Genomic DNA, 24,438 nt, shown 5'->3' on the forward strand with positions numbered 1-24,438 from the left:
CAACCACAGGCCCTTGCACAGTCCAGCTAGCAGGGTTCACCTGGCACAGTAGGGCTCCTTCAAGTCCTCTTTGTGCTATAACCAGCCTCTGTTGGGACTGTTGTTTTCCTCTAAAAGATGGAGCAAAAAGATGTTGAGTAAACGGAAGCAAAAGGATGCCCCTTCTGTATCTACAGGTTATTGACATGATTGACTGCCGGAGAACTCAGACCCTGGCCCATTTTCTGTGCTTTCTCTGGAGATAGCAGAAACCCAGAGACATAGCTGGGGAGGTAGAAGGAATCACAGAGCTTCTCCATGTAGCCAAAAGGAGGAACCCCCGATGCCAGAGGTTTCACATCGCCATTAATTAATTTGAAGGTCCTGCCGTTGGTTTGTGGTTGCATCCAAAATCACAGAATTTTTTGCCTGATGCTTTCAATCATATTTGTTCTATTTTTCAAAATTATGAGACACTTGAGCCCAATATCATTGGTCCTTCCTGTATTGGAATCCTTAGTATTGATCCTCTGCTTTTCAGAGAATTTAGACAATTTTTGAAAAGGCAGGCTATTTCTCTTCACAGGCCAGTTAAAAACTTCATCACCGCTAGACCGGGAGAGAGTCCCTGCGTACAACCTGGTCGCCAGGGCCACCGACGGGGGTGGCAGATTCTGCCAATCCGACATCCACTTGATCCTGGAGGACGTGAACGATAACCCCCCTGTGTTTTCTTCCGACCACTACCACGCCTGTGTCTATGAGAACACAGCCACGAAGGCTCTGCTGACCAGAGTTCAAGCCGTGGATCCCGACATTGGTAAGTCAGTCGCACCAATGGGATGTCTCCCTATCCAGGGATTCAACACATTTTCGGGTGCTTTCTTTCCAATAGTCTCATCCAACCCACTCTGGTTCCTTACCAAGAATGTGTACACTGAACCACATTTCAGCTCTTCCCATACTGTGAGTTCCTTTACCTTTTACCAAAGAATTTTGAATTTGTTTTTCTTTTAATCTTTAGAATAAAAGAAAAAGCTTCCTTATTTGCTCCTTCCTCCTGAACATAGTGAAAATGTTGTATCGTGAGGCAGGGAGAATTCATTTCCATCTCTGTAAAAAATTGCATCACATGCTTCAGCTGAGACATGACAATCTCAATTTATGCTAGTGCCCCATAGTGCAAAGACCAATTAGGAAATGTGCTGCCTGCTAGTGTGGACGGTTTTAAACTGCCGTTTTCCAGAACATTCTGGTCACATATAAACTGACATTTCCAGGCAGGCTGAGGGTGGGTAAAATAAGAAGAAATTATAATGAAAGTTGCTAATAAAGTTTATGTTTCAAAACCACTTTACATAATGAGATGGTGAGTTGGAAAAGACTGGAGTTAATTGCCAGGTAGTCCTTCTGAGAACGAATAGATTACTGAGGTGACTGCATGATGGAATATAAATACTAAGGGGCATATAGACAGCCTCTCAGTTAGCATTTTAATCGCTGTAAATCAGAGGACCGGGGAACGATGGGGTGTGTCTGCTATGCTAAACAGGCCTTTATGTAATTCAGTGTCTTATTGCTTAATTCTGATTTGAAAGAAAAAATTACTGGACTAATGGAAAAGTAAATACAGAATAATTAGTTGAAAACAGATGTAAAGTCCAGGGTCTTTGCATATGGCCCCTTAGAGAAATTAGTGGCTTCTCTTTTAAATGATTGCTCTTACCTCATTGGCATAATTTTCTAGGCTGAGAACCAATCCTTTAAAATCTGCACTATGAAGCTTGATAAAAAATGATAAATAGGAAAAGACTCTTATTGACTTATAATTATTCAAAACCTACACATGCTCTTTTTTTTAAAGGAAGATTAAAGAGCATTCACTGTACTCTCATTAGCAGACTTTTTTGGGGGGAAAGAGGACAGAAATCATTCAAATGAATCTTTTCATTATTTCAATTTGACTCTGACAACGTGTAATTGGGTCATAGATGAAATTTTAAGGTTTAATACATTTTAATTAAAATGAAATTGAATTAAAATTCCACTTGTAGGAAATCGGAATTTTTTCTATTCATTTTCTTTATGAAGGAATTGTGGGTACTGCGCTCTCTCTACTAGACACTGAGACAGAGGGAGTCTGATTATTGCATGTCCTGTTTCAGATGGAAGGGCGGGCGATGTTACTGACTCACCATGTGGTGTAGTGAAGAGTAAGTGATTAGCCCCGCCCCTTCTCACTTCTGCTGAGTCAGCTGTCCTTGTTGGGAATGGGAGAAGAAAGGATGGCTAGACTCTGGGCCTTAAGCAGGGCAGATATGATAAAGTCTTTAAAGAACCAAAACCAGAACAATGACCTTATCAACTCCTCCCTCTGCTCATTTGCACTAGATGTCAAATAGACGCAGAAGTTGTGAGTGCTGCTGACACCTATATATAAATTGCATTCACTGGGCCATGGAATCCACCTCAGGAAAAGCCTAGCTTAGGATGCCAGGTCGTGGCTCATTTTTTAGTTTTTATAGAACTTATTAAGCTTTTAAAAATAAAAGAACTAAGCTATCTAGAGAAGAACAAATTAACGCTTCCAAAAAAGACACAAACGGAGCGCCTGCTCTGTCCTGAGCACGGTGATAGGGAAGTGGGTGTAAAGGTCTGGGTCAGAAGCCAGTAGCGGTGGCGTGACTCTGAGCTGTCATCAAACTGACAGTCTCCAGAATTTCACTGGCGGCTTATGCCATTTTCAGCAGTGGCCAGAGACGAACTCTCACTTTGTTGGGAACACCCATTTTTTAGTTTTTTGTAAGGAACCACAGAGGAGTAGGAGCTGCAGAGTGAGGCTACATTCATCTCAGAGTCAAACTGGACCTCTGGCCAGAAGCTAATTTTGCACAGGAATCATTAGGCTGAATCCAGCCCTCGCTTATATTTAGTATGATTTGTATACAGTGTTCAAAAAGTTCGAATTAGTTGTTAATGAAAGTGAGGAAATTTTTACATGAAAACTTCGGTTTCTGGTATTTCGTCAAAACAGCAACAGCACTCAGAAGCCTCAGCAATTCCAGGTGCCCAGCCCCACAGCTGGAGGAGCCAAATCAAAGCTGTCTCCTTCATCTGGCCTTTCTCAGCCTCCCTGCTCCCACCCACTTCACCTGCTTATGATCTCAGAGGCCTATTCTCTCAAGTGACAAGGAAATATCCGGTTTTTAAAAAAACTTTTCATTTTGAAATAATTATAGGTTCATAGGAAATTGCAAAAAAAATAAATAAATAAATAAAATGTACATCACTTTCCCCCAAAGACAAAATCCTGCATAACTGCAGTAAATGATCAGATTGGGCGTGTGTGTGTGTGTGTGTGTGTGTGTGTGTGTGTGTTTCTGTGTAACTTTATCACCTGTGCAGCTTTGTATAACCAGCACCACATTCATCCACCACAGAGCTCCAGCTTAGGATACCAGATCATGGCTTATTTTTTTTTCTAGTTTTTGCAGAACTTATTAAGCTTTTTAAAAATAAAAGAACGAAGCTCTCTGGAGAAGAACAAATTAACCCCTTCATAGCCACACCCACCTCCTCCCTGCACTTCCTTTCTAGACTCTAATCCCTGGCAATTGCTAGTCTCCATATCCATGATTTTGTTATTTCAAAAATTGTATTTAAATGGAATCATAGAGTTTGCAACCTTTGGAGATTGGCTTTTTTTTTTTTTTTTTTTTCTTCCATTCAGCATCATGCTTGAGATCCATCCAGGCTGTTCAGTTGGTTTTGATTCTCCTAAAGAACATTGGCTGCACTTATGTAAATGACAGGGCTGTTTGGTTTATGAAATTTCTTTTGTTAAGCATATTCCTTTATCTGAAAGTAACTGCCTAGGTCAGGAATAAAATAAAACCAGAGGTGGACAAGATAATTTGAATACTCATTTTAGTTCTAAGAAATAGCATGGCAATTGTCTAGATTTTAGCATTAAGTTCTTAGTTTTTCTAAAAAATTGAAATATCTTCAATCCCATGAACTGATGGCATGATACAACCTAGCATTTATAAAACTCAATCTTCTCAGTAAAGGTAAGGAGACATTTGTTCTTTGGGTTAATATCTTACAATTTAGTCTACCAGGTTCCAATTCTTGAGGGTTTTTTACTCAAGCAAATCCTATATAATAAAAGCCTAATATGCTAAGTGTCTGGTCATCTGGTGACCAGTCAACTGTTCAACCAATCAAAGCATAATATGCTAATGATATGCTAAGGCCGCTCAACTGCTCACCATGACGTGCACTGACCACCAGGGGACAGATCTTTGACTGGTAGGTTAGCTTGCTGCTAGGGTCCAGCTGATTGGGACTGAGCAAGATGGGCCAGACAAGCCTTTAAGCCCTCCTGCTGTCCCTCCCAGCCCGATAGTGCACCAGTGGGGTCCCACATCCTTGCCTGCACCCTCTCAACAATTCGGGGCCCTTTGGGGAATGTCAGAGAGCTGGTTTCAGCCTGATTTCACAAACCACTCCCCTTGAGAGGGTGCCATATGTAGGGCTCATGGCTGTCGAGTGCTGCTGTGGCAGCATGAGCCTCTCCTGATCTGGACTGATTGGGTGTAAGCCCAGGGCAGGCGCAGTGACGCCAGGATGAGTGGGAGAAGCAGGTAGGAGCTGCAGGCAACATTGGACTGCGGGTTTCTGCTGGTTCCCCGCAGACCACCCAGAGAGACCCCCACCTGTGCACAGATTTGTGCACCGAGCTGCTAGTGGAATATAAAGCAATAAAGTTCAGAGCCAAAATCATGAAAATAAAATGTAAACTTGCACTGGAATATATGCTATAGACTAGGGGTGTCGAACTCAATCATAGAAGGGGCCAAAATCTAAAATCCAGCCTAAATCGCGGGCCGAATGGTTTACTGAACAGTCATAAACTGTCATTGTGATGGAAACGCAGCGGAGTGCAGTGATGACAGCGCGGTGCGTGCCACATTAAAAGGCCTAGCGGGACGGATTTGGCCCGCGGGCCTTGTGTTTGACACATGTGCTATAGACCATGCTTTATTGAGAGTCCAATTTCCAGGTATTTGAAATGCAATAAGACATGGTTCTCTTCTTATGGATGAGAGACATAAAGCAAAGAAATGTTCCAATGAGCAACTCACTCCTTTCCTGTAAAATGTTTCCTTCAAGGCACAGAACTACTTTCAGGGGCTTCAGAGGAACTTGGAGGCTCATAACACACATTACAGCTATTTTCCATTCAATTTAACAGATATTTAATGAGTGACTACACAGTAGGTGCCACAGAAGAAGTTGCAAGATTTGCACAGATGAGGAACAAGCAGTGACAGGCCTCGGGTCATACGCAGTAGAGCAGAGCATGAGTCAGGAACACACATACATTACTAAAAGGCAGAACTCCCAGGATTTCAATAGGAAGGCATTCAGGAAGATTAAGTCATAAAACTGGGAATTGTAGACTCAACTAAATGGAGAGTATCATGTTTTGCAGGATGAAAGAGGTAAATGAGGTGAGAAAAAAGTCTGGGACTGAGGAAGGTGGTTCATGAAGGGAATCACGTACTTAAAACAAGGTTGAAAATAAATCACTCTGGCTCATGTGCCTCATTTGGTTGGGTGTCATCCTGTGTATTGAAAGGTTGCTCGTTCAATTTCCAGTCAGGACACATGCCCAGGTTGAATCTCCATGAATTGGGGATTCATGCAAGAGGTAGGCAATTGATGTGTCATTATCACATTGATGTTTCTCTCCCTCTCCCTTCTTCTCTTTCTAAAAATTAATTTAAAATATTTAATGAAAGAAAAGAAAAGACATCATCAAGTCTACGTTTTATTAGGTCTAGTAATAATTAATGTCGTTTTCTAATACTTTTTTAAATCGAATTTATTTAAACAATACAACAAAAGTTAATCAACAATATAGTTGCTGTTGTTTTCTACTACTTGTGCCCAACGCTCAGGAAGCATTTTAATCCCTCTGTTGTAAAATTCTTGTGATTTTGATGCAAAAAATTCGGTCAATGCATTTTTGAGGCATTCTTCATTATTAAATTTTTTTCCAAGAAGAAAGTTTTGCAAAGAACGAAACAAATGATAATCGGAAGGGGCAATATCAGGAGAATATGCAGGTTGAGGGAGAACTTCCCATTCCAACTGGCACAGTTTTTCAGCAGTGATTCTTGCAGTATGCGGTCGTGCGTTATCGTGGTGAAGAATTACGCCCTTCCGATTAATCAGCGCGGGTTCTTTTTCTCTTAAAGCTTGGGCTAACCTTTCCAATTGGGCACTATACACTGCACTTGTAATGGTTTGGGTAGATGGTAAAAGTTCATAATGAAGAATTCCTTTAAAATCCACCAAACACACAACATCACTTTTTTCGCATGCAAGTCAGGTTTTGGCGTGGGCTGCGGAGCCTCATTTTTGTCCAACCATTGAGGCCGCCTTTTCAAATTAACATACAGCACCGATTCTTCATCTCCAGTAACAATTTGCTCTAAAAACGGCAAACGGTTTTGACGAGAGAGGAGCGAACTGCAAATTGTGACTCTTTGATTACGGTTGTTGTTGTCGGTCAACTCATGAGGAACCCATTTTCCAAACTTTGGGACTTTGCCAAGTGCACGCAATTGATTGGAAATTGTTTTTTTGTGAACAATTTAAAGTTGTCACAAGCTCTTGTTGGGTAATTTGAGGATTTTGCACCAAAAGAGCTTGAAGAGCTTCTTGATCAAAATTGGACACACGGCCTCGACCACTCTTGTCATCTAACGAAAAATTTCCCTCGCGAAATTTCTCAAACCAACGCTGGCATTTTCTGGCGCTAACTGCATCTTGACCAAGAGCACTACAGATGTTTTTTGCAGCCTCACTTGCTTTTCTTCCTAATTGGAACTCGTAAAGCATGCAGTGCCGAATATGCTCTTCATCCGCCATCTTCTTAGCCCTAGTTTTGCAACAAAAACCAAACCAAACACAAACTTTTTCAAGCAAAACTTGTTAATTGCACTTCACACGTTCTGTAGATACCACGTGTTTGAAGGTTATGTCAATACAAGTCAACGCCAAGCAAGATTTTAAACGAATGTTAAAAAACGACATTAATTATTTAGAGGCTGATAGAAGCCTCTAAAATGTGGGTAAGTAAAGCTTGTAGGAGGGGGTTGAGGAAGACCATAAGGGCCAAAATTAGAGTGGTGGCTTTGGGATTTAAAAAGAAGGAGCAGAATGTTCTCTGTGTCTGAGTCATGGGGAGGTAAAGTACAGCATAGGGAATATAGTCAATAATCTACACTAATAAAAGGGTAATATGCAAATTGTCAGAATGCCCTCACACAACAACTGAACAGCAAGCTGCGTAGGGTGAACTGCCAAGTAGTTAGGGAACTGAGTTAGACAGTCCACCTAACTCCCCTCAGGTCCTGTGTAGCACATGTGTTCCAGGGGCTTGCACACACATGGCCTGGGGTCCTTCCTGCAAGAATCCTCAGAAGCTCAGAGTTCCCCTCTCCAGTTCCACTGGAAATAATGTGCAAGTCTTGTGTCACTCTTGGCTTAATTTGGGAATACAAAATGACACCCTCCCCATGCACAAGAAAACAAGATCCCTTTGGTTGATTAGGGTCTTACCACCTTATCCCAAATTCCAGAACCCAGCAGCAGATAAAATAATGCACCCAAACCAGGCAAATTTATTATCAGCCCTGGCTATGCATCAGCAGCCCCTTGGAAGCTTTTAAAGTAAACAGTCAAAAATAAACCAACAGGCAAGAGATCCATCTCCAAAATCTGATTCAGAAAATATAGCATAGGGCTCTACATATATATTTTTTCTACTTGACTCTGATGCTTTGTCTGTTTTAGGAGTCTTTGCATTTGACACATCATGTTATTATATCTCTTAAAAATCCAGTGTCTTCCAAGCAGGGAGTAAAAACAAACAAACAAACAAACAAACACCACTAGTTGTCAAATGAAATAGCTAATTCCTTTCAGAAAAGGACATCTTAGCGAAACATTTTAGCAGTCAACCATCTTGGGCAGGAATTCATGGGAATGGGACAGTTGGTCCATTCCCATGAGTTCACCCATTCACACTGGCCTCATCCATAGATGCCACTGGTTGATAGTGCCTCCAAGCTGCTCAACTGGATCAATCCTGACCCAACATGCAGCAATGCAAACAATGGATTTAAGGGAGCGCTGGGGTGGCTGGGGGAATTCCACCTCCCCCTGGGCATTTTGTGCAGAATCCAGGGATCCCCCACCATTGGCTCCCTGCCTTGCCAGAGTGTGACGAGGTTCAGTGGAGTGTGCTTATCAGCTTCGCTGCAGGATATATGCTCTCACTTCACCCTGTGAAGCCTCCTTGACAAGCACAATTATATTGTCCATCACTGCTGGGAGCTCTTTAAATAACTTCCCACATATTAAAAACCAGGTCCCACCCACATACCCTCTCCAACTTGTTCCTTCCAATCATCCTTCTCTCTCTACGAATGTTTCCATTATTGTATGCCCAGGTTTTAGATTACTAGTAGCTGTAATTGTTTGTAATAGTGCTGATCATTTGCTGATGGCTCTGAAAATAGACAGTTTCAGCTCCTCCCATTGTAAACTTCTAATTCAGCAATACTGGCTGAACCTTGGACCCTTCTCTGAGAACACCTTGCAGTTACATCATTCTCACCCTCACATGTGTTCCTATCACCTGAAATGTTCATTCTGTTGCTCTCTTTTCCACTCCAGTACTCCTGACAGCTCCTGTCTTCCTTTCATGATTCAATTCAGTTCTTCTCTTCTCTGTGAAACTTACCTTGGCCACCCCTCTCCAAAAAGCAACTATAGACATGTTTGTCTCCTGAGAAATGAGAGCCACTTGAGGATGGAAGAATGACCCGTCCTTCTTTGCATCCCCAATACCTGCCATGCGACCAAGTCCTGGGAATCTTTATTGAATGGATGAATCAATACAATGATCATACTAAGTTAAAACCACGTGGGAAACATTTTGAATATTATTGTTAGGTAGCAGTGCAGCATAGAAGTTCTGTGCATCAATAGAGATGGAGTTTTGAGCACTGAGTTGATGAATTAATTTACTTACTACACTTAGCTGAAAGAACTTATACCCGGATGAACTGTCTTTGAGAAATCACAGGAGGTGGTCTCGCTCACCGTTGAGGCCAGCTTCGTGGGTATATAAGAGCGCCTTGCTTAGAAGGGCCCCTGCTTGGTTCATTGCTTGGTTGAACTCCTTAACATCTTTCACATGTTTTTCTGTTGCATGGGACCTCAAAGCGTGTCCCCGATCCTACCCAGCAGAGCTGGTGCCAGCCCATCTGGCAAGTTGCCAGGAGGTTTATGGGATCTTCAGGATCTCCCCTGATTCTGTGCCTGGTGCTGCCTTCTGTCTTTTTTTTTTTTTTTTTTTTTTTTTTTTTTTGTCTTTTTTGTCTTTTTTTCTTTTGACCATTTAAAGACCCAAGGGACTGCAGACCCCAGAGTTGGTATTTTGCCCATGGGAAAGTGCCAAGGTTAGTCATGACCCAGTGAAAAACTTTTAAAAGGCACTTAAAACAGAAATAGAGAGTCTATTTAAAAACCATTTCCAACTTGAAAAGTAACTGCAATTCCACAGACTTACTCATGGCAACTTTCTGTTTTATTTCCTGGCATCTGCAGGCATATTTTAAAGATAGAAATGAGCAGTCACTTTGAGTTCTTCCACTGTAATAGGATTTTATTTGCCTCCCACAGACAATGAAAGGAGAATTTTAGGCCAGCCTAAAAATTCTATGGCTTAATTTTAGTGTTAAAAAAAAAAAACTGTCCAGAAAGTATATCCCTTGACATAACTTTATGAGACTTTTCACAAAAACGATTTTCTAAGCAAAGCTAGTGTCTTTCTGAGCACAAACTAAAATGAGGAATGTAAATACCAAGAAAAAGAACACTTACACAATATGTAAGTATCTTTTCCTAAAACTATTCCAGTTGGTATATGTGGTGGGCATTAAATTAGCCTAGAAATTCCTTGAAATTTACACTTTTCTCCAAAAGTTATATTAAAGAGTTATTTTCCATGTATGTGATGTTTGTAATAGTTATTTTACTATTACAAACATGATCTGTGTCCATAGAATCTGGAAGGACAGGCAAAAAGGAAAAACAAGTCTGTTCTAACCACTGTTGCCATTTTGATAAGAAGTGCCTTCTGCCTTTTTTTTTTTTTTTTAATATATTTTATTGATTTTTTTTTTTTTTTACAGAGAGGAAAGGAGAAGGATAGAGAGTTAGAAACATCGATGAGAGAGAATCATCCATCAGCTGCCTCTTGCACACCTCCTACTGGGGATGTGCCCGCAACCCAGGTACATGCCCTTGACCAGAATTGAACCCGGGACCCTTCAGTCCGCAGGCTAATGCTCTATCCACTGAGCCAAACCGGTTTCGGCTTCTGCCTTTTTTACTTTACAAAAAGTGGCTCATAAACTAGATATTATTTTGGAACCTGCCTTTTTCACTGGCTTAGCAACATACAGGGATGGACAAAAGTAGGTTTATACTTGTTGGTAATAAATAACACAATGCTTAATAAATAATAATAGAAGAGTAAACTCTATCACGTACTCACAACTGTAAACCTTCTTTTGCCCTCCCTTTATTTCCGTGTCATTATTTGTTCTTTTACACTTTCATATGATGAGGTAAAGGTATTTTGTGATATGCATGTATTAGATTTTATTGAACTAGTCCTCATTCTTGAGAAATTGGGTAGTTTATGTGTTTGTTTTTGTTTTCATAAATGCAGACATCTATTTAACAGTAGCTTATGATATAGCTGTGAGGGTTTTTATGTACATTTTTAATACTAAATATTCCTGGCTTCTCTGTGTTACATCCTTTTGAGTTTCCTCAGTTCTTTAACCGTGCTGCGCATGCATATCACCTCCATTCATTGCATTGCCATGCTAGTACTCCTGCTTTGGTCCTCTGGTTGTTTCTTCTGCAGTTCAGCATGCTTTGCTTTCTTAATGTGTACAAGGCTCTGAGCTCAGTACAGGGTACAGAGACAATACGACACAGTCCCTCTGCCCAAAAGGTACCTTAATCGAGTAGGAGAGAAGACATAAATATAACTAATAATCATGAAAAAATAATGGTAAGGAACCAAAGAAAAGGCAGTAACTGGGGAATTAAGGAAACTGTGCCAGAAGAAAGAGCAGGGGCCAAGGCCTGAGGAGTAATGTGGGTGATGTCTGCAGGAGAGCATGGAGTAGACAGTACATGACAAAAGCAGAGCAGAAGGTGACCCCAAAAGAGTGGGCTGAGACCAGGCTCAAAGGCCTGAAAGCCATTTCCAGAAGTTTTTACATGTGACTGTAAGAAGTGAGAAGTCAGGAACCATCTTGAGCAGCTGAGCAAGACTGAATCCAGTTTTCGGACTTACCTCTGGTTAAGATTGGCCAGGAGAGGGTAGAGTCTGCAGTAGCTTGTGGTCAGGAGTCTTGCAGCAGTGTAGGTGAGAGAGGACGGGAGCCTTACCTGGCTGTGGAACGTGCCTCAAGACAGGCGGTAGATTCTGATTCAGATGGGAGCGGGGAGCTGGGAAGACATGCAGGAAGCTATTGATGTAAGCAATCCCTTTTCACATTGCTGAGCTACTAGAGCTAGGAGTGATGTCTTTGGCCTTCACTTCTCTCAGTGCATGCCTCATCTTATTAAATGGGAGGGTCGGAGGAAGATAGAACCCTTGCGCTTCTCAAAAGTAATGACTGTCTTTTAAGGATAAGGCTGTAGCAAAGGAATGCAATGGCATATTCAAGAACCAAAGCTTTGTTTATCATTTTTCTTCTTAAAGATAATCCTTAAAGTTTAACTAAGAGCATGCCTTAATCACCATGCTTGCGTCATCAAAGCTATGAAATCTAAATAGACTTGTGAGATCTTAAGTGCTCATGAATAGGCATTCATGAAGGCAGGAGAAAAATGTTAGTTCAAAAACAAGTTATTAGGTTGCCTGGGGCATGGAATCAGGAGACTGGCTGCAATGGACATAAAGAATTTGAAGGATTAAAATGTTCTATATCTCAATGAGGGTTGTGGGTCCATAGGAGTAGTCGTGTTAGAATTCATGAGCTGCACACGTAAAACATGTTCATGTTGTTGTATGTAAATTATGTCCCCTCAATGAAGTTCATATAAAACCAAAATTTTAAGTGTTACTGGAGTCAGTTTATTGCTATTGTTTCAAATTATTTCTTTCCCATATGTATACAGACTGTCCTCAAAAAAGAATACATACTTTGTCTGTAGATTCTATTACATATTGAGAATGAAATGTATTTTAGTAAACACTGCCTTTATCATTAGTCAAAGTGTGCATACACTCAGTATTCCATATGTATTTAAACCCTTTTCTAAAATCCAGTTTATAGCAATGTTGTATGGCCCACGTTTTGTGTGTGCTGCTTATAGGCCAGATCCTGTGCAGTCACTGGAGGGAATATCAATGAGTGTCACAGACAGGGCCTTGCACTGACAGAGTCAACGCAGCTGCCAACATAAGACCTCAAAGTATTTCTTCATTTTGGGAGCTTGATCTTTGAAGGAGGGGAGAAAACATTTTTTAAAGATCAAGTTGGAAAAAAAAAAAAAATCTCAGTGCACTTGCTGTGTTGCCCACTCCCGCCATTTGGTTTTGATGCTGACTTTAACACCTTTAAATCTCAAACATGAAGCTGAGTTATTCTGACACCGGATTAGATCCTTGGGGATGATCCTCGCCGTGGGTGTTATTCCTCCCTGGGGTGTGAGAGCCTTGCTATGAGCTGTATGTGTGAACTCTGAACATTTAACTGACTGGTATGAATCTGCTGTGTTGAGTTTCTTACTTTTCATAAAAATCCAATAGCTCATTATGAACAAGGGGTGTATGGACTATTTCTTTGCCGATATGGCCCACCTTTGCCCAGGTCTAGCAACTTAATGGGCGGTTTCGAGAGAAGGGTAGTCCTTTGGAAATAAAAACGAGAATCATCAGTTTAACTTGGAAATGAACCACAGTGCTGGAAGACCCTCCTAGACCAGTGGTCGGGAAACTGCGGCTCGTGATCTGTGGTTTGCCGCTCTGTTGACTAATGAGTTTGCCAACCACTGCCTTAGGGGAAAGTAATTTAAAAAAAAAAAATTAATAATGTACTATTGTCTTTAACCTAAAGTCAAAACTTCTGGGTAAGCATATTGCCTTAAGCAGTGGTCGGCAAACTAGTTAGGCAACAGAGCGGCCAACCGCGGCTCCTAAGCTGCATGTGGCTCACGAGCTGCAGTTTGCCGACCACTGTCTTAGACATCACCTGACCTCAGTTCTGTCATTTTAAAAATGAAGAGAACTGAGACCCAGTAAACTGAAGTGACTTGTCCAGATTTTCTTGTGTAGTTTCGGCAGATCCTGGGCTAGCAGCAAGGTCTCCTGTCTTCTGGAACTGAATCACATTGGCCGTCCCATGTGCCAAAACACCCATCTTCCCATGTGGCCAAGTTGAGAGGAACTTCACCTCCGTTTGGAAACCTTTCAAGGGAAGGAACATACATGCCCTTGGCAATCCACTCCAGGATTTCACAGCCTTTCCTGCTGGGAATTTTTATGTGCTATTTTTGTCCTCCAGCCTCACTGTATAGAATGCCACTACCTATTACTTCCCTTGAGCAAATAGGGATTTTAATCCTTCTCCTTTTACTTGATGTTAATCCTCTGAAGGCCTGCTCCATTTGCCACAGCTAACGCGCAGAAACTTCACCTGCAATGAAAGTCATACTTCTCTTGGTAGCCTGGCATTTCAGCATTTTAAGAAGCTAAGTAGCTCCGTCCTCATTAAATTAGGCCCAAAGTGGAGAACAGAATTACATACTTAAAAACACAGACGCAAAATGATGGATTAATGTTAGACCTCGATGTAACACATAGTGACATGTGGTAAGAGCATCGGACCAATTAGTGAGCGAGTCTTCTGCTCGGGTTCATCTTTTCTGCTGGGTATGTATGTAGCAGAGGGATGGTGATTTGAAGGGTGGCATTTATCAAACGCCCTTGGATAGGAAGTCTCTGCTTTAGTGACATGACCTGCATTCATTTAACAAGGATAGCACCCATTGCCTGGAACTGCAGCCCAGAAAGTGCTGCACCAAAAGTGCAGCCTCCAAATTGGCATTTACACGTTTGACTTTATTTCTGGAAATCATTAAAAGCCATCACAATTGTGTCTCTATTGGAGTTCATATGTTTCAAAAATATAGATCCTGCTCTTTCCTTGTGAGCCACCAAATTGTAAGTGATGCCATTAGGGTTCATTGGTTTGGGATCCCCCCGCACACACACGCCTCCCACCTTTTGTGGTCTTCCTTCCATATCAGTCTGATTGGTTACAGAAAGGAGAGGTAACCAATAAATCACCCAGTTCCTCCTGGTGTGAATGCCCAAGATAGTGTCAAAAGCAAAACGTATGGGGAGGTCGGGGGGGTGGGGGGAGTTTAGGTCAGCAACTTTGGGGGAGGGGATGGTTTTTCTGCGTGGTAAAGCAGAAAAATCCTGTCATCGAGTTTAAATGCACAGGATCTGCCCGGCGGGGAGCCGCGGTCTTTGTGTGGCTGATTAATGTCAGCCTTGTAAGCACAGTGCCCCAGCATCAGGGCTGGCCCGCTGAGCAGACACGGGAGAACACAGCCTCTCCCGCTTGGGGATCTGAGTAGAGTCCGATGCTTCTGAATGGGGCTGGACAAGAAAGCTGAAGGGTGGGAACCTGGGAGATATTTTTAAGATTTCAGCTATCTGTCCCAGAGAAGGGGACACAGGCAGCCGTTTAAAAGAGCACCTTCCTTTCAGGCCTTGCTGCCACAGGGAGCAGCACCGTGCAAATCCAGCCCCTGTCTCTCCCAACTCAGCTGCTCCCAGTGCAGGGAATCCAAAAGGGCCTGCTTCCTAAATGATCTTCAGGCCTGAAGAGGAAGTGTGTCCAAGAGCAGAACTTACATCCTTAAAGGGATTGAGCAGGGAGCTTTGAGAAAACGGGACTTTGGGTCTGGTGCTCACCTAAAAATGCTAGTGGCGCCAGGCAAACCCATCCGCCTTGGTTTAGGCATCAAGGGAATGCACTTTGTCAGCAAGTGCTCAGAGGAAGGCCCCTGCGTGAATCTCCTGCCCCATTTTATTGCTGGGAAAACATGGCCTTCCATGAGTTGGGGGTGCAAGTCAAATCCACAGGGAATGTGTGTGATTTAAAAACCTGAAAACTGTGTGATGCATTTATGTCCATTGCTCAGATGTTGCCATGAATTCATTCTTGGGACTTTGAGGGGTGTCCTGTGACACCCAGGCAGTGTTGCTGTTTTTCAGGTGCAAGCTTGCTCACCTCCACAACCCTCTGTGCATTTCCCCTAGCAATTTATGCTGAAAAAGCAAATCTTCCAGACACTCTAAAAATAGCCCAAAACCATCCCGAAAACCTCTGCTCTCGGTTCTGATTTCTAGAGGCAGCAAGAGAAGGGAAAAGCCTTTTATTTTTTATTTATAATTTCACCACCAATAAAATCAGAGGTTGATGTTTATATATTATACGGTGGTTGTTTTGAGAAATAAATTAAAGTAAATGATGAAACTTTAGAAAAAAATGGACTCTCTGGAATGGAACCAAGAACAAGCTCTTAGTGTTGACCTTTTGGTTAAAGCCACATAATGCAATTTATGTCATCCCCTCTAGATATATTATTTTATTGGTTTGCTGGGAATTTTGGCTTAAGGGAAATTGTATAGTGGAGGAGTTACTGCCAAATGTCTGTCCCCGTGTTGAGGTGTTACCATAGAAAACAGCACAGGCTCAGGCCCTCTAAGTGCTTCTATTCTGCAGGTCCCTGATTCACAAAAAGACACTTTCAGATGTTGTCATAACGGGAGTCGTGACTGCTGACTGTCCTCATTAGGAGCACTTAGGAACAAAGTGGTGCTTTTTCAGCCTACACAGCTTTTAAAATTTTATTCTTATAAATCTTAACCACTGGTGAATTTGAGGTTTATAAACCTTTTTGCAGTGCCGAGATCCTCAGATGAAAGCAGCTAAACTGGTTTTCAGAACCAGAAGTCAACCCAATCATCAGTCACTAACTTGCTGGTTGTTGATGGATATTTCCTGGTTGATATGTTTCAGCTTTTGTATATCTATAATAATAAAAGGGTAATATGCCAGTTTAGACTAGACGTCATTCAGGACATCATTCTGGCCATCCTCCCAGACGAAGCCCTGGCTGGAGGGAAGCCTGGGTCCGCAGCCAGGACAAGGAAGGCCTACACTTGCACAAATTTCATGCATCAGGCCTCTAGTATTGAGATAAAATTGTATTTTGGCAACGAAGTGCATTTGTTTACATCATAGAGCTGGAGGTCACCCTCTGACTAGATCTCCCCCCTTCTTCCATGGCGCGCCCTGGGCTCACTGGCCATTAAGTTTCCTTTACATTCCGATAACCTCATCCATTCTCCTGGCTCAGTGGGCCATCTGAATGCTGAAGACCCTCCAACTTATAGTGCCAGCTTGAACCTGTCTATCTCCAGCCCCCTGCACTAACTTCCTACTTGAATCTCTAGTTAAATATGAAATGCCCATCCCAAATTTAATTTGTCCAAAATGCAGTTCCAGATCCATCCAAATCCTCATCCTCTTTCATCCCCTCCATCCAGGCTGATGGTAACTCTCTTTTCACTTGCTCAGGCCAAAACCTAAGAGTCATTCTGGAATCTTTTTTTTCTCCCGCATCTCTTAGCTTGCCAGCGCCACCATCAGAAAACAGTCATATCTCACTGTTGAGGGAGAGGAGGGGGCCTCGTCTTCCCCTGTTGCGTATGGGTGTGGGCTTCTTGGGATATCGCTGGAATAAGCATTGCCAGGGGCCCCACAGGAGATTGCTATATAGTAGAAAGCTTTGTTTCTGTGGAACCACGCCCCTGAGTTTCCAAAGTCCCATTTCCCTTAGTTTAGACATGGAAAAAATGTAGCTGGGGTTTCAGCAGAGCTAAAACCAGAGCCAGTGTCCTGAGTTTCCTTTCCATTTCTGTATAGTCCAATTATTGCATCGGGCTAGCTTAGCTTGTGTTTCCCCGCTGCAGCCCATAGTCCATTATGTGGGGGGTCCTCACGGCTCAGGGCCACAGGGGCCAAAGCAAGAGAGTGGGAGCAAAAGAGCTCCACAAGCCAAGGGCCCAGCACCACAATTAAATGAATTCCTTTGTTTAGGAGAGTATGTATTCCCAAAGGTTCACACCCTTGCACTGGCCATGCCCATTTGACCAATCATCTCTGTCCCCAGGTGTGAATGACAGGAAAGTACCTTCCCTATGTCACCCCTCCATTACTGGGCATGTGTCTATCTTCCCTTTATTAGATCTTTCCCCCAGTGTGTGTGTGTGTGTGTGTGTGTGTGTGTGTGTGTGTGTGGTGTTTTTTTGTTTCTTTCTTTTTTAATTTAATTTTATTGTTTCAGGTATTACAAATAGCAGTACATATGTCTCCCTTCCCCCCCCCCATTAACCTTTTACCAGCCTCCACTAATCCCCAACACTTGCCCTCACCCCCCCACCTCAGTGTCTTGCATCTGTTGGTTGTGCTTATATGCATGCATACAAGTCCTTCAGTTGATCTCACACACACATCCCCAACCCTCCCCTACCTTCCTGCTGTAGTTTTATAGTCTATCCGATGCTTCTTTGCCTCTATTTTTGTTCAACAGTTTATAATGCTGGGAATATGCTTGTAGTGTCTGGCCTTCCCTTTCTTCCTTTCCTGTTATTAATAACTCATTAATTACAGCAGTATCTTCACCACCTACATGTTCAGAGTAAATCTGGAACCAGACCCCTTCTCACTTCTCATCCCTTTCACCACCACCTTGTTCAGGCTGCCACAGCACACACCTGTATTCCTGCGGGAGCCTCTAGCTGGTCTCCCTGCTTCCTCTCTTAACTGCTCTTCAATCATGAGTGACCCTGTTAAAATCTAAGTCACATCACATGACTCCCCAGCCCTCCAATGGCTTCCCACCTGACCACCCCACCCACAGGATCTGCTCCCTGATCTCATCTTTGTTTCTCTCTTCTTGGCTCCGGTCACACTGTCTTCTCCGAGTTGTTCCAACACCCAGATGGGCTTCCGCCTCAGTACCACCACTCTGCCTGGAGGGTTCTGCAGACACTGCACTGCTCACTCCCTCCTCTCCTAGGGGCTTTTTACTCAAATGCCAAGGCCTTCCCTGACCACTGTGTTTAAAATTACCACCCTTCCCTCCACCTCCCACATACTCTCTCTCCCCCAGGCCTCCTGTGCTCCCTTATGGCTTTATTTTTCTCCCTTTCTACTCCCAAACATGCCATTTATTTTTCTTTGTTGTCAGTCTCTTATTTACTCCCACTGGGATGTAAAAACTTCCACAGCAAATGTTTGGCTTTTGCCCATTTCTGGAATCGCTGACATCTAGAATAAATAGCGCCTGGTAGATTCTAGGCAAACATGTATTGATGTGATTAATTTTGTATTTCTCTTTCTGTGGCACTAGAATAAACAGTGCCTGATAGGCTCTCGGAAAACATTTGTTGAAGCGATTAATTAATTGATTAGCACTTCTCTTTCTATGGCACATCTTTTCACACGTGTATTTATTGGCATCTTAGATATTTTCCTTCAGTAGATGAGGAATATCCAACTATTTCTGACATTTGTTGCCAGTATTTATTTCTTTACTATTTAATCTACTTACGTTTATATTTACAAACTGACGCTGACATCTTTGTAGGAGCAAATCTGTGGGTTTCTAGTCTACCGTTGCTGTTTTTCTTTGTGTGGTCCTTCAGAGTCAGCACGGCCACGGTATTCTCAAGCCCATCATCAGCTGCATTTCCTTGGACTCACGATGTGTCGTCTCCCGCAGGCATCAACAGGAAGGTCGTGTACTCCCTGGCAGACTCGGCCGGTGGGTTCTTCTCCATCGACGCGTCGTCCGGCATCATCATCCTGGAGCAGCCGCTGGACCGAGAGCAGCAGCCCTCCTACAACATCAGTGTGCGGGCCACGGACCAGAGCCCCGGGCGGGCCCTGTCCTCCCTCGCCACCGTCACCATCACCGTCCTGGACATCAACGACAACCCGCCTGTGTTCGAAAGGAGGGACTACCTGGTGACAGTGCCCGAAGACACCTCCCCGGGCACCCAGGTCCTTACGGTTTTCGCCACCAGCAAAGACATTGGCACCAATGCTGAGATCACGTATCTCATTCGGTCTGGGAATGAGCAAGGGAAATTCAGGATCAACCCAAGGACAGGTGGGTAAACAGCAGCCTAGGTATTTAGAATTCGGGCTCCATTCTGTCCTGCTTCCACTCCGACCCCCTAACCGCTTTTCTCTGTGGGCTCTTTCTCCTGCCACTTCCTTGGCAGCAGAAATAAGACTTCTCATAGCAGGGCCTGCTGGCCGATCCCAGAGTGCCCTCTGGCACCCTGCTTCTAAGGATGCCCCCCTCGGTTGGAAGCCCCTGCTGCGGGCTCTCTTGGCAGATACTTGACCCTCAGGCTGTCTCCAGGATTTCCTGCAGAAGGTTGGGAGCAGCGATGTGCTTCCTAGCTGGGGAGAGGAAGTATTCTTTGCAAAACAAGCACAGGTTTTGTTTACTTCTCTCTTTGCTGTTTGTTTCTTGGTTCTCTAACCGGGATCATGAGTTTTGGAAGTGCTTCTGGAGATTTGCTTCAACTCACCACCATCCAGGCTGCCACTCTCTGGTCACCTGCCACGGCAGACATGGATGAGTGACCTGCAGGTCCTCCCACCAGCACCCCATGCAGCTGGAACTGGGACCATATCTGGATCCTGTTCACAACATGGTCATGTCTCACCACAGGCTTTTGAAACCCTGGGGAAGTTGAGGCATCACCTAGGGCAGTGGTCGCCAACCTTTCAGACCTCACGAACCACCAGTGCTCCAGGCACCACTGGTTGGCGACCGCTGATCTAGGGAAAAGGTGCCCAGGAAGAAACAAGAGGAACCCCCAGGGCTTTGCATCAAAGAGTTAAAACTATTAGGGGTAATTTGGGTAAATAAAGGTGGCATTTTACAACATAAGCTTAGATGTTTTTTGAAGAGTAAACATCTTCATCCTTTCAAACGCTGTATGAAAATATTAATACAAACATTTTCATACAGTGTTTGTATTAATATTTTCAAAATAGTCCCATTTTGCAAATAAGAAAGGTGAGTCTTCCCGGCCACTGGACATAATTCCCTCATTACTCAATACGCACTTGGTGAGCAAGTTAGCAAAAGAAGTCCATTTGTATAGTCCAGTAAATATAAACTAGAAGCTATCATAATTAGCAACACTCACTAACAAAGCAGATGCACCAAATTCCTATTACATCATTAGTTATTTTTCATGGTTTCCATATACGGAAAAACAGAGCTTAGGAGAGGTGAAATAATTTTCCCAGGATCCACCGTAAGTAGAGGATTCAGGATTTGAACTCGGATCTTCCTGACTTTGGAATTCCTGCTTAACATCTCAAGTACTCTGCTATGCTATGGAGGGTGCAAAAAAAAAATGAAGGAGTTAGTCCAGGGGTCCTCAAACTTTTTAAAGTGGGGGCCAGATCACGGTCCCTCAGAGAGCTGGAGGGCCGGACTATATGAACTACTAATTCCTACTGTAACACCTCGGCTGCGCTCACTGCCCAAAAAACCTGGCGGGCCGGATCAGACTCCTTTGCGGGCCGCATGTGGCCCGCGGGCCGTAGTTTGAAGACGCCTGATAGACCTTAAGTTATAGAGAGGCAAATATTGCACCTTAAGTTATAGAGAGGTGCAAATATTGACGGAAGAGTTACATTAGCGGCTTCTCCCAGCAGTAACTCTGTTTATTAAGGTCATTACTTCAAATTAGAAGGTATAGGGCTTTTCCTCATTTAAATATGTGTTCGTCTTAGCTGGTCTAATTATGATATTGTATATGGACACCATGGGGAAATGGTTAAGTACAGTTTACATTGGGCACTGGATAAGGAGACATGAGGCGCTAAGGGTGATAACTGCTAAGAAAACTTAATCGTGGAAAGAAAAGGGCTCCTGTAATTGGTATGACTTCTGTCTCTCGCCTTAAGTGAAGGGCAGCCTTCGCTCCTAGAGAAGTTGGATGTGACATACTCACCGTAGGCCTGCTGATTGCTTTTCAGGCGGGAAAAGGGGTCAGTGCCCTTGCGAGCTGCTATGCCGGCAATACAATGATCAGGACCTAATGGCAGGAAGGCAGGATTGAGTTGCCTCACCAGGAAGGGCTAGGATGGGAGGGAAAGAGCTCTCGTGGAACTTCTCCCAGGGGAGGCACCCAGCAAGCTGCCGTCACCTGTTCTGTTTGTTTAATTTAAATGTATCTGTGACACAGGCATGATCTCCATCCTGTAGTTGTGGACCCTGAGCTTTCACTTAGCATTTGGCCACTGATTCCCAGGTGTTTCCCTTTCCACTGTGTCACGATCCCTTGGTGTTTCTGAGATCCTTGCCCTCTCAGTGCCATCCTCCTTTTAGATAAGCACAGAAAGCTGCAGGCCCGGAACACTGGAGCTATTTTTAATGAGATTTCGGCTTTCTGGAAGTATTTACTTGCTGACGGGGATGAGGTCATACACTCACACCCACACGTTTCAGCTCATTCTCGGTCAGCCCGGGTCTACCTGAAGAGTCACTGGGAGACGCTTATCAGGGATGTGGTTCTTGTCCCTACTGCCTACTTGTATGAGGACGACTAATGCCAGAGGCTTCCCGGCTACTTGAGAAAAGAACTATTGCAGAGACATGCAGAGACTTGACACCTTCAACATTGTGTCTGATGGGTCGCTCTGTTTTTGTTGTTGTTGTTGTTTAAATATTTTTTATTGATTTTTCACAGAGAGAAAGGGAGAGGGAAAGAGAGTTAGAAACATCGATCAGCTGCCTCTTGCACACTTCCAACTGGGGATGTGCCCGCAACCAAGGAACATGCCCTTGACCAGAATCAAACCTGGGACCTTTCAGTCCACAGGCCGATGCTCTATCCACTGAGCCAAACTGGCTAGGGTGGTCGCTCTGTTTTAACTTACAGCATTCATCAGATTCTGGGTGCTTTCAGAAGGGCATTCAATAAACAAATTCCTGAATAGTTAATATTCTTGGCTGGAGATGATGTTATAAATATTTCCATGATTGTGGAACTGCATACTACTGTTTTTTCCCCAATTAAGTCTAAAGCTCCCATTTCTCTTCAAAGGGGGTATTTTAGTCTCTGAAGTCCTGGACTATGAATTATGCAAAAAGTTTTACCTGGTGGTGGAAGCTAAAGATGGGGGCACGCCAGCTCTCAGCGCCGTGGCCACCGTCAACATCAACCTCACCGATGTGAATGACAATCCTCCCAAGTTCAGCCAAGATGTCTACAGCGCTGTCATCAGCGAAGACGCCTCGGTTGGGGACTCTGTCATTTTGGTAGGTGCTAGTGGGAGGCCCGGATGTCTGGGGCTCGTAATCCTCAAGAGCGTGAAAAAGTGTGCCGAGTCTGTCTTGGATTCTCTTCACACTTTCCTGTCAGTGTCCTTTGAACCCCAAGACCCCTAGTAGAGGCACCAGTCCTTCAACTGTTCCTTCTCCAGTGTGTCTGTTAAAAAGGGTTTGAATAATGCATTTATATGAAGGTGCAAGTGACTGGTAATCACTGTCCCCTCAGGAATGTGTTTTTTGATAAAATAAGACATGCCATGGAATGAAGTTATAATAATAATAATGGCTCCTGCTAGCGTGTGACCTTAGATGATAAGTTATTAGGTAGCTAAGGAGAGACTAAAATTCCTCTCAGCCCCTGAAAGAGAGAGAGAGAGAGAGAGAGAGAGAGAGAGAGAGAGAGAGAGAGAGAAATTGGAGCAAGTCTAAGATGAATAGGCCTGTCTTTGGAGAGTTCTTTTCAGAAGAATCTTTTTCTAATACCAATAAGAACAAATCATGTGTTGCGAGAACACAGGCTCTCTTGGACTTACAGGTTACATTTTTGGAAACAATGAATCCCATCCTTACCATGATCATCATCCCTAGGTTGAGCAGGACCCTCCCACTCATCCTTCTCTCTGGCTCTCCCAGCACCAGGCTGTGGGTGTGCATTCTTTACACGTCAGAGGTGGGCTTCCCAGGCCCTCTGTCCTTCCTGGATTACAGTGCTGTTTCCACACATACAAATCCCAGCAACACCAACATGAGCAGCAGGCAGTGGGGAGTATGTCAGCCAGGTAGGAGAGGGAATTTTTTTTTGGCTTCCATAACATGAAAATGCATAGGTTGAGAATTGGAGAAGAATCACAAGAGTATCCCTAACAGTTAGCTCTGGCTCTATCCTTACTAGCTCGGGACCTGAGGAAAATCAGGCCTACCTAGCAGCAGGCTGTAGACAAGTAAAAACTAACAGAAATAAAATGGCAGCTCCAACCATAGTGGCTTCCTTCTTGAGCCAACCCCATCATCTCTTCCTGGGGTTATGCTCTGTCCCTGCTGATCGTAGCGCCTATGAAAACCCACAGAGATGGGCGCGTTTGTGCAGACCTGGAACCCTAAGAATAAACCTTTTGTGTCATGCCTTCCCTTTGTTTTGCTTGTGTCCCATCAAGCTAATAGCAGAAGATGCAGATAGCCAGCCCAACGGACAGATTGGTTTTTCCATTGTGAGTGGCGATCGGGACAATGAATTTGCTGTGGATCCTGTCTTGGGACTTGTGAAGGTTAAGAAGAAATTGGACCGGGAACGGGTAAGCTAGTTTAAGTCAGCTCCCCTCCCACCCACTCCCATCCACACCCATCCCTTCACTGGAATCACACACTGGCTCAGTGAGTATCCGTAGGAAGATTCTCTGTTCTAAATGCCCAGAGTGAAAAGGGAGGGGCTAAAATGCAGCGCCGTGTATTTGCGTTAGAACGTTGAAAGAATTTTCTGCCAACAGATGTTGGCGGTTTCTTACTTAGGAATGTTTTAAGGAAAAGCAAATGTGTAGCTTCCTGGATGGTTTGAAGTAGGTCCTTCCTCCAGCAAAGGGGCAGAAAAGCATCATGAGCACTGGGATCCTGTGGTGCAGAAGGATCCCCTGAAGGAATCTAGGTCAAAAAGAATGATGCAGAAAATTCCTCTGTCCAAGGTTGAACTGCGTTTCTAAACATTATCTTTTTTGGCCAAAAAAATACTATCCTCAAGGAGAATCTAAATATGGGGGAAAGGTGCTCTAGTAGTGATGCTAACAAGCTGAACGACCTCACTGGCTGATATAGACCCCTAACTCCCAAAGAATCAAAGCTGATAAGATAGCCTAGTGTTGACAATGGTCTTATCTGAACAAAGGCCAAGAGCTGCGATGCTAA

At 43.6% G+C, this 24,438-nt stretch overlaps 1 protein-coding gene across 2 annotated transcripts in view; it reads left to right on the top strand.

The window, feature by feature from the left end:
• The window catches only part of FAT3 (FAT atypical cadherin 3), a 636,217-nt gene that overhangs the window by 554,821 nt on the left and 56,958 nt on the right, over positions 1 to 24,438 (top strand). For both annotated transcript variants that reach the window (XM_045577545.1, XM_045577546.1), the window contains exons 13-16: positions 566 to 799; positions 18,958 to 19,347; positions 22,316 to 22,530; positions 23,697 to 23,834. In XM_045577545.1, coding sequence (XP_045433501.1) covers positions 566 to 799; positions 18,958 to 19,347; positions 22,316 to 22,530; positions 23,697 to 23,834 — 977 coding nt within the window. The remainder of the gene's footprint in view (positions 1 to 565; positions 800 to 18,957; positions 19,348 to 22,315; positions 22,531 to 23,696; positions 23,835 to 24,438) is intronic.

This window comes from Pipistrellus kuhlii, unplaced genomic scaffold (genome assembly GCF_014108245.1).
Source record: "Pipistrellus kuhlii isolate mPipKuh1 unplaced genomic scaffold, mPipKuh1.p scaffold_m20_p_9, whole genome shotgun sequence".
NCBI lineage: Eukaryota > Metazoa > Chordata > Mammalia > Chiroptera > Vespertilionidae > Pipistrellus > Pipistrellus kuhlii.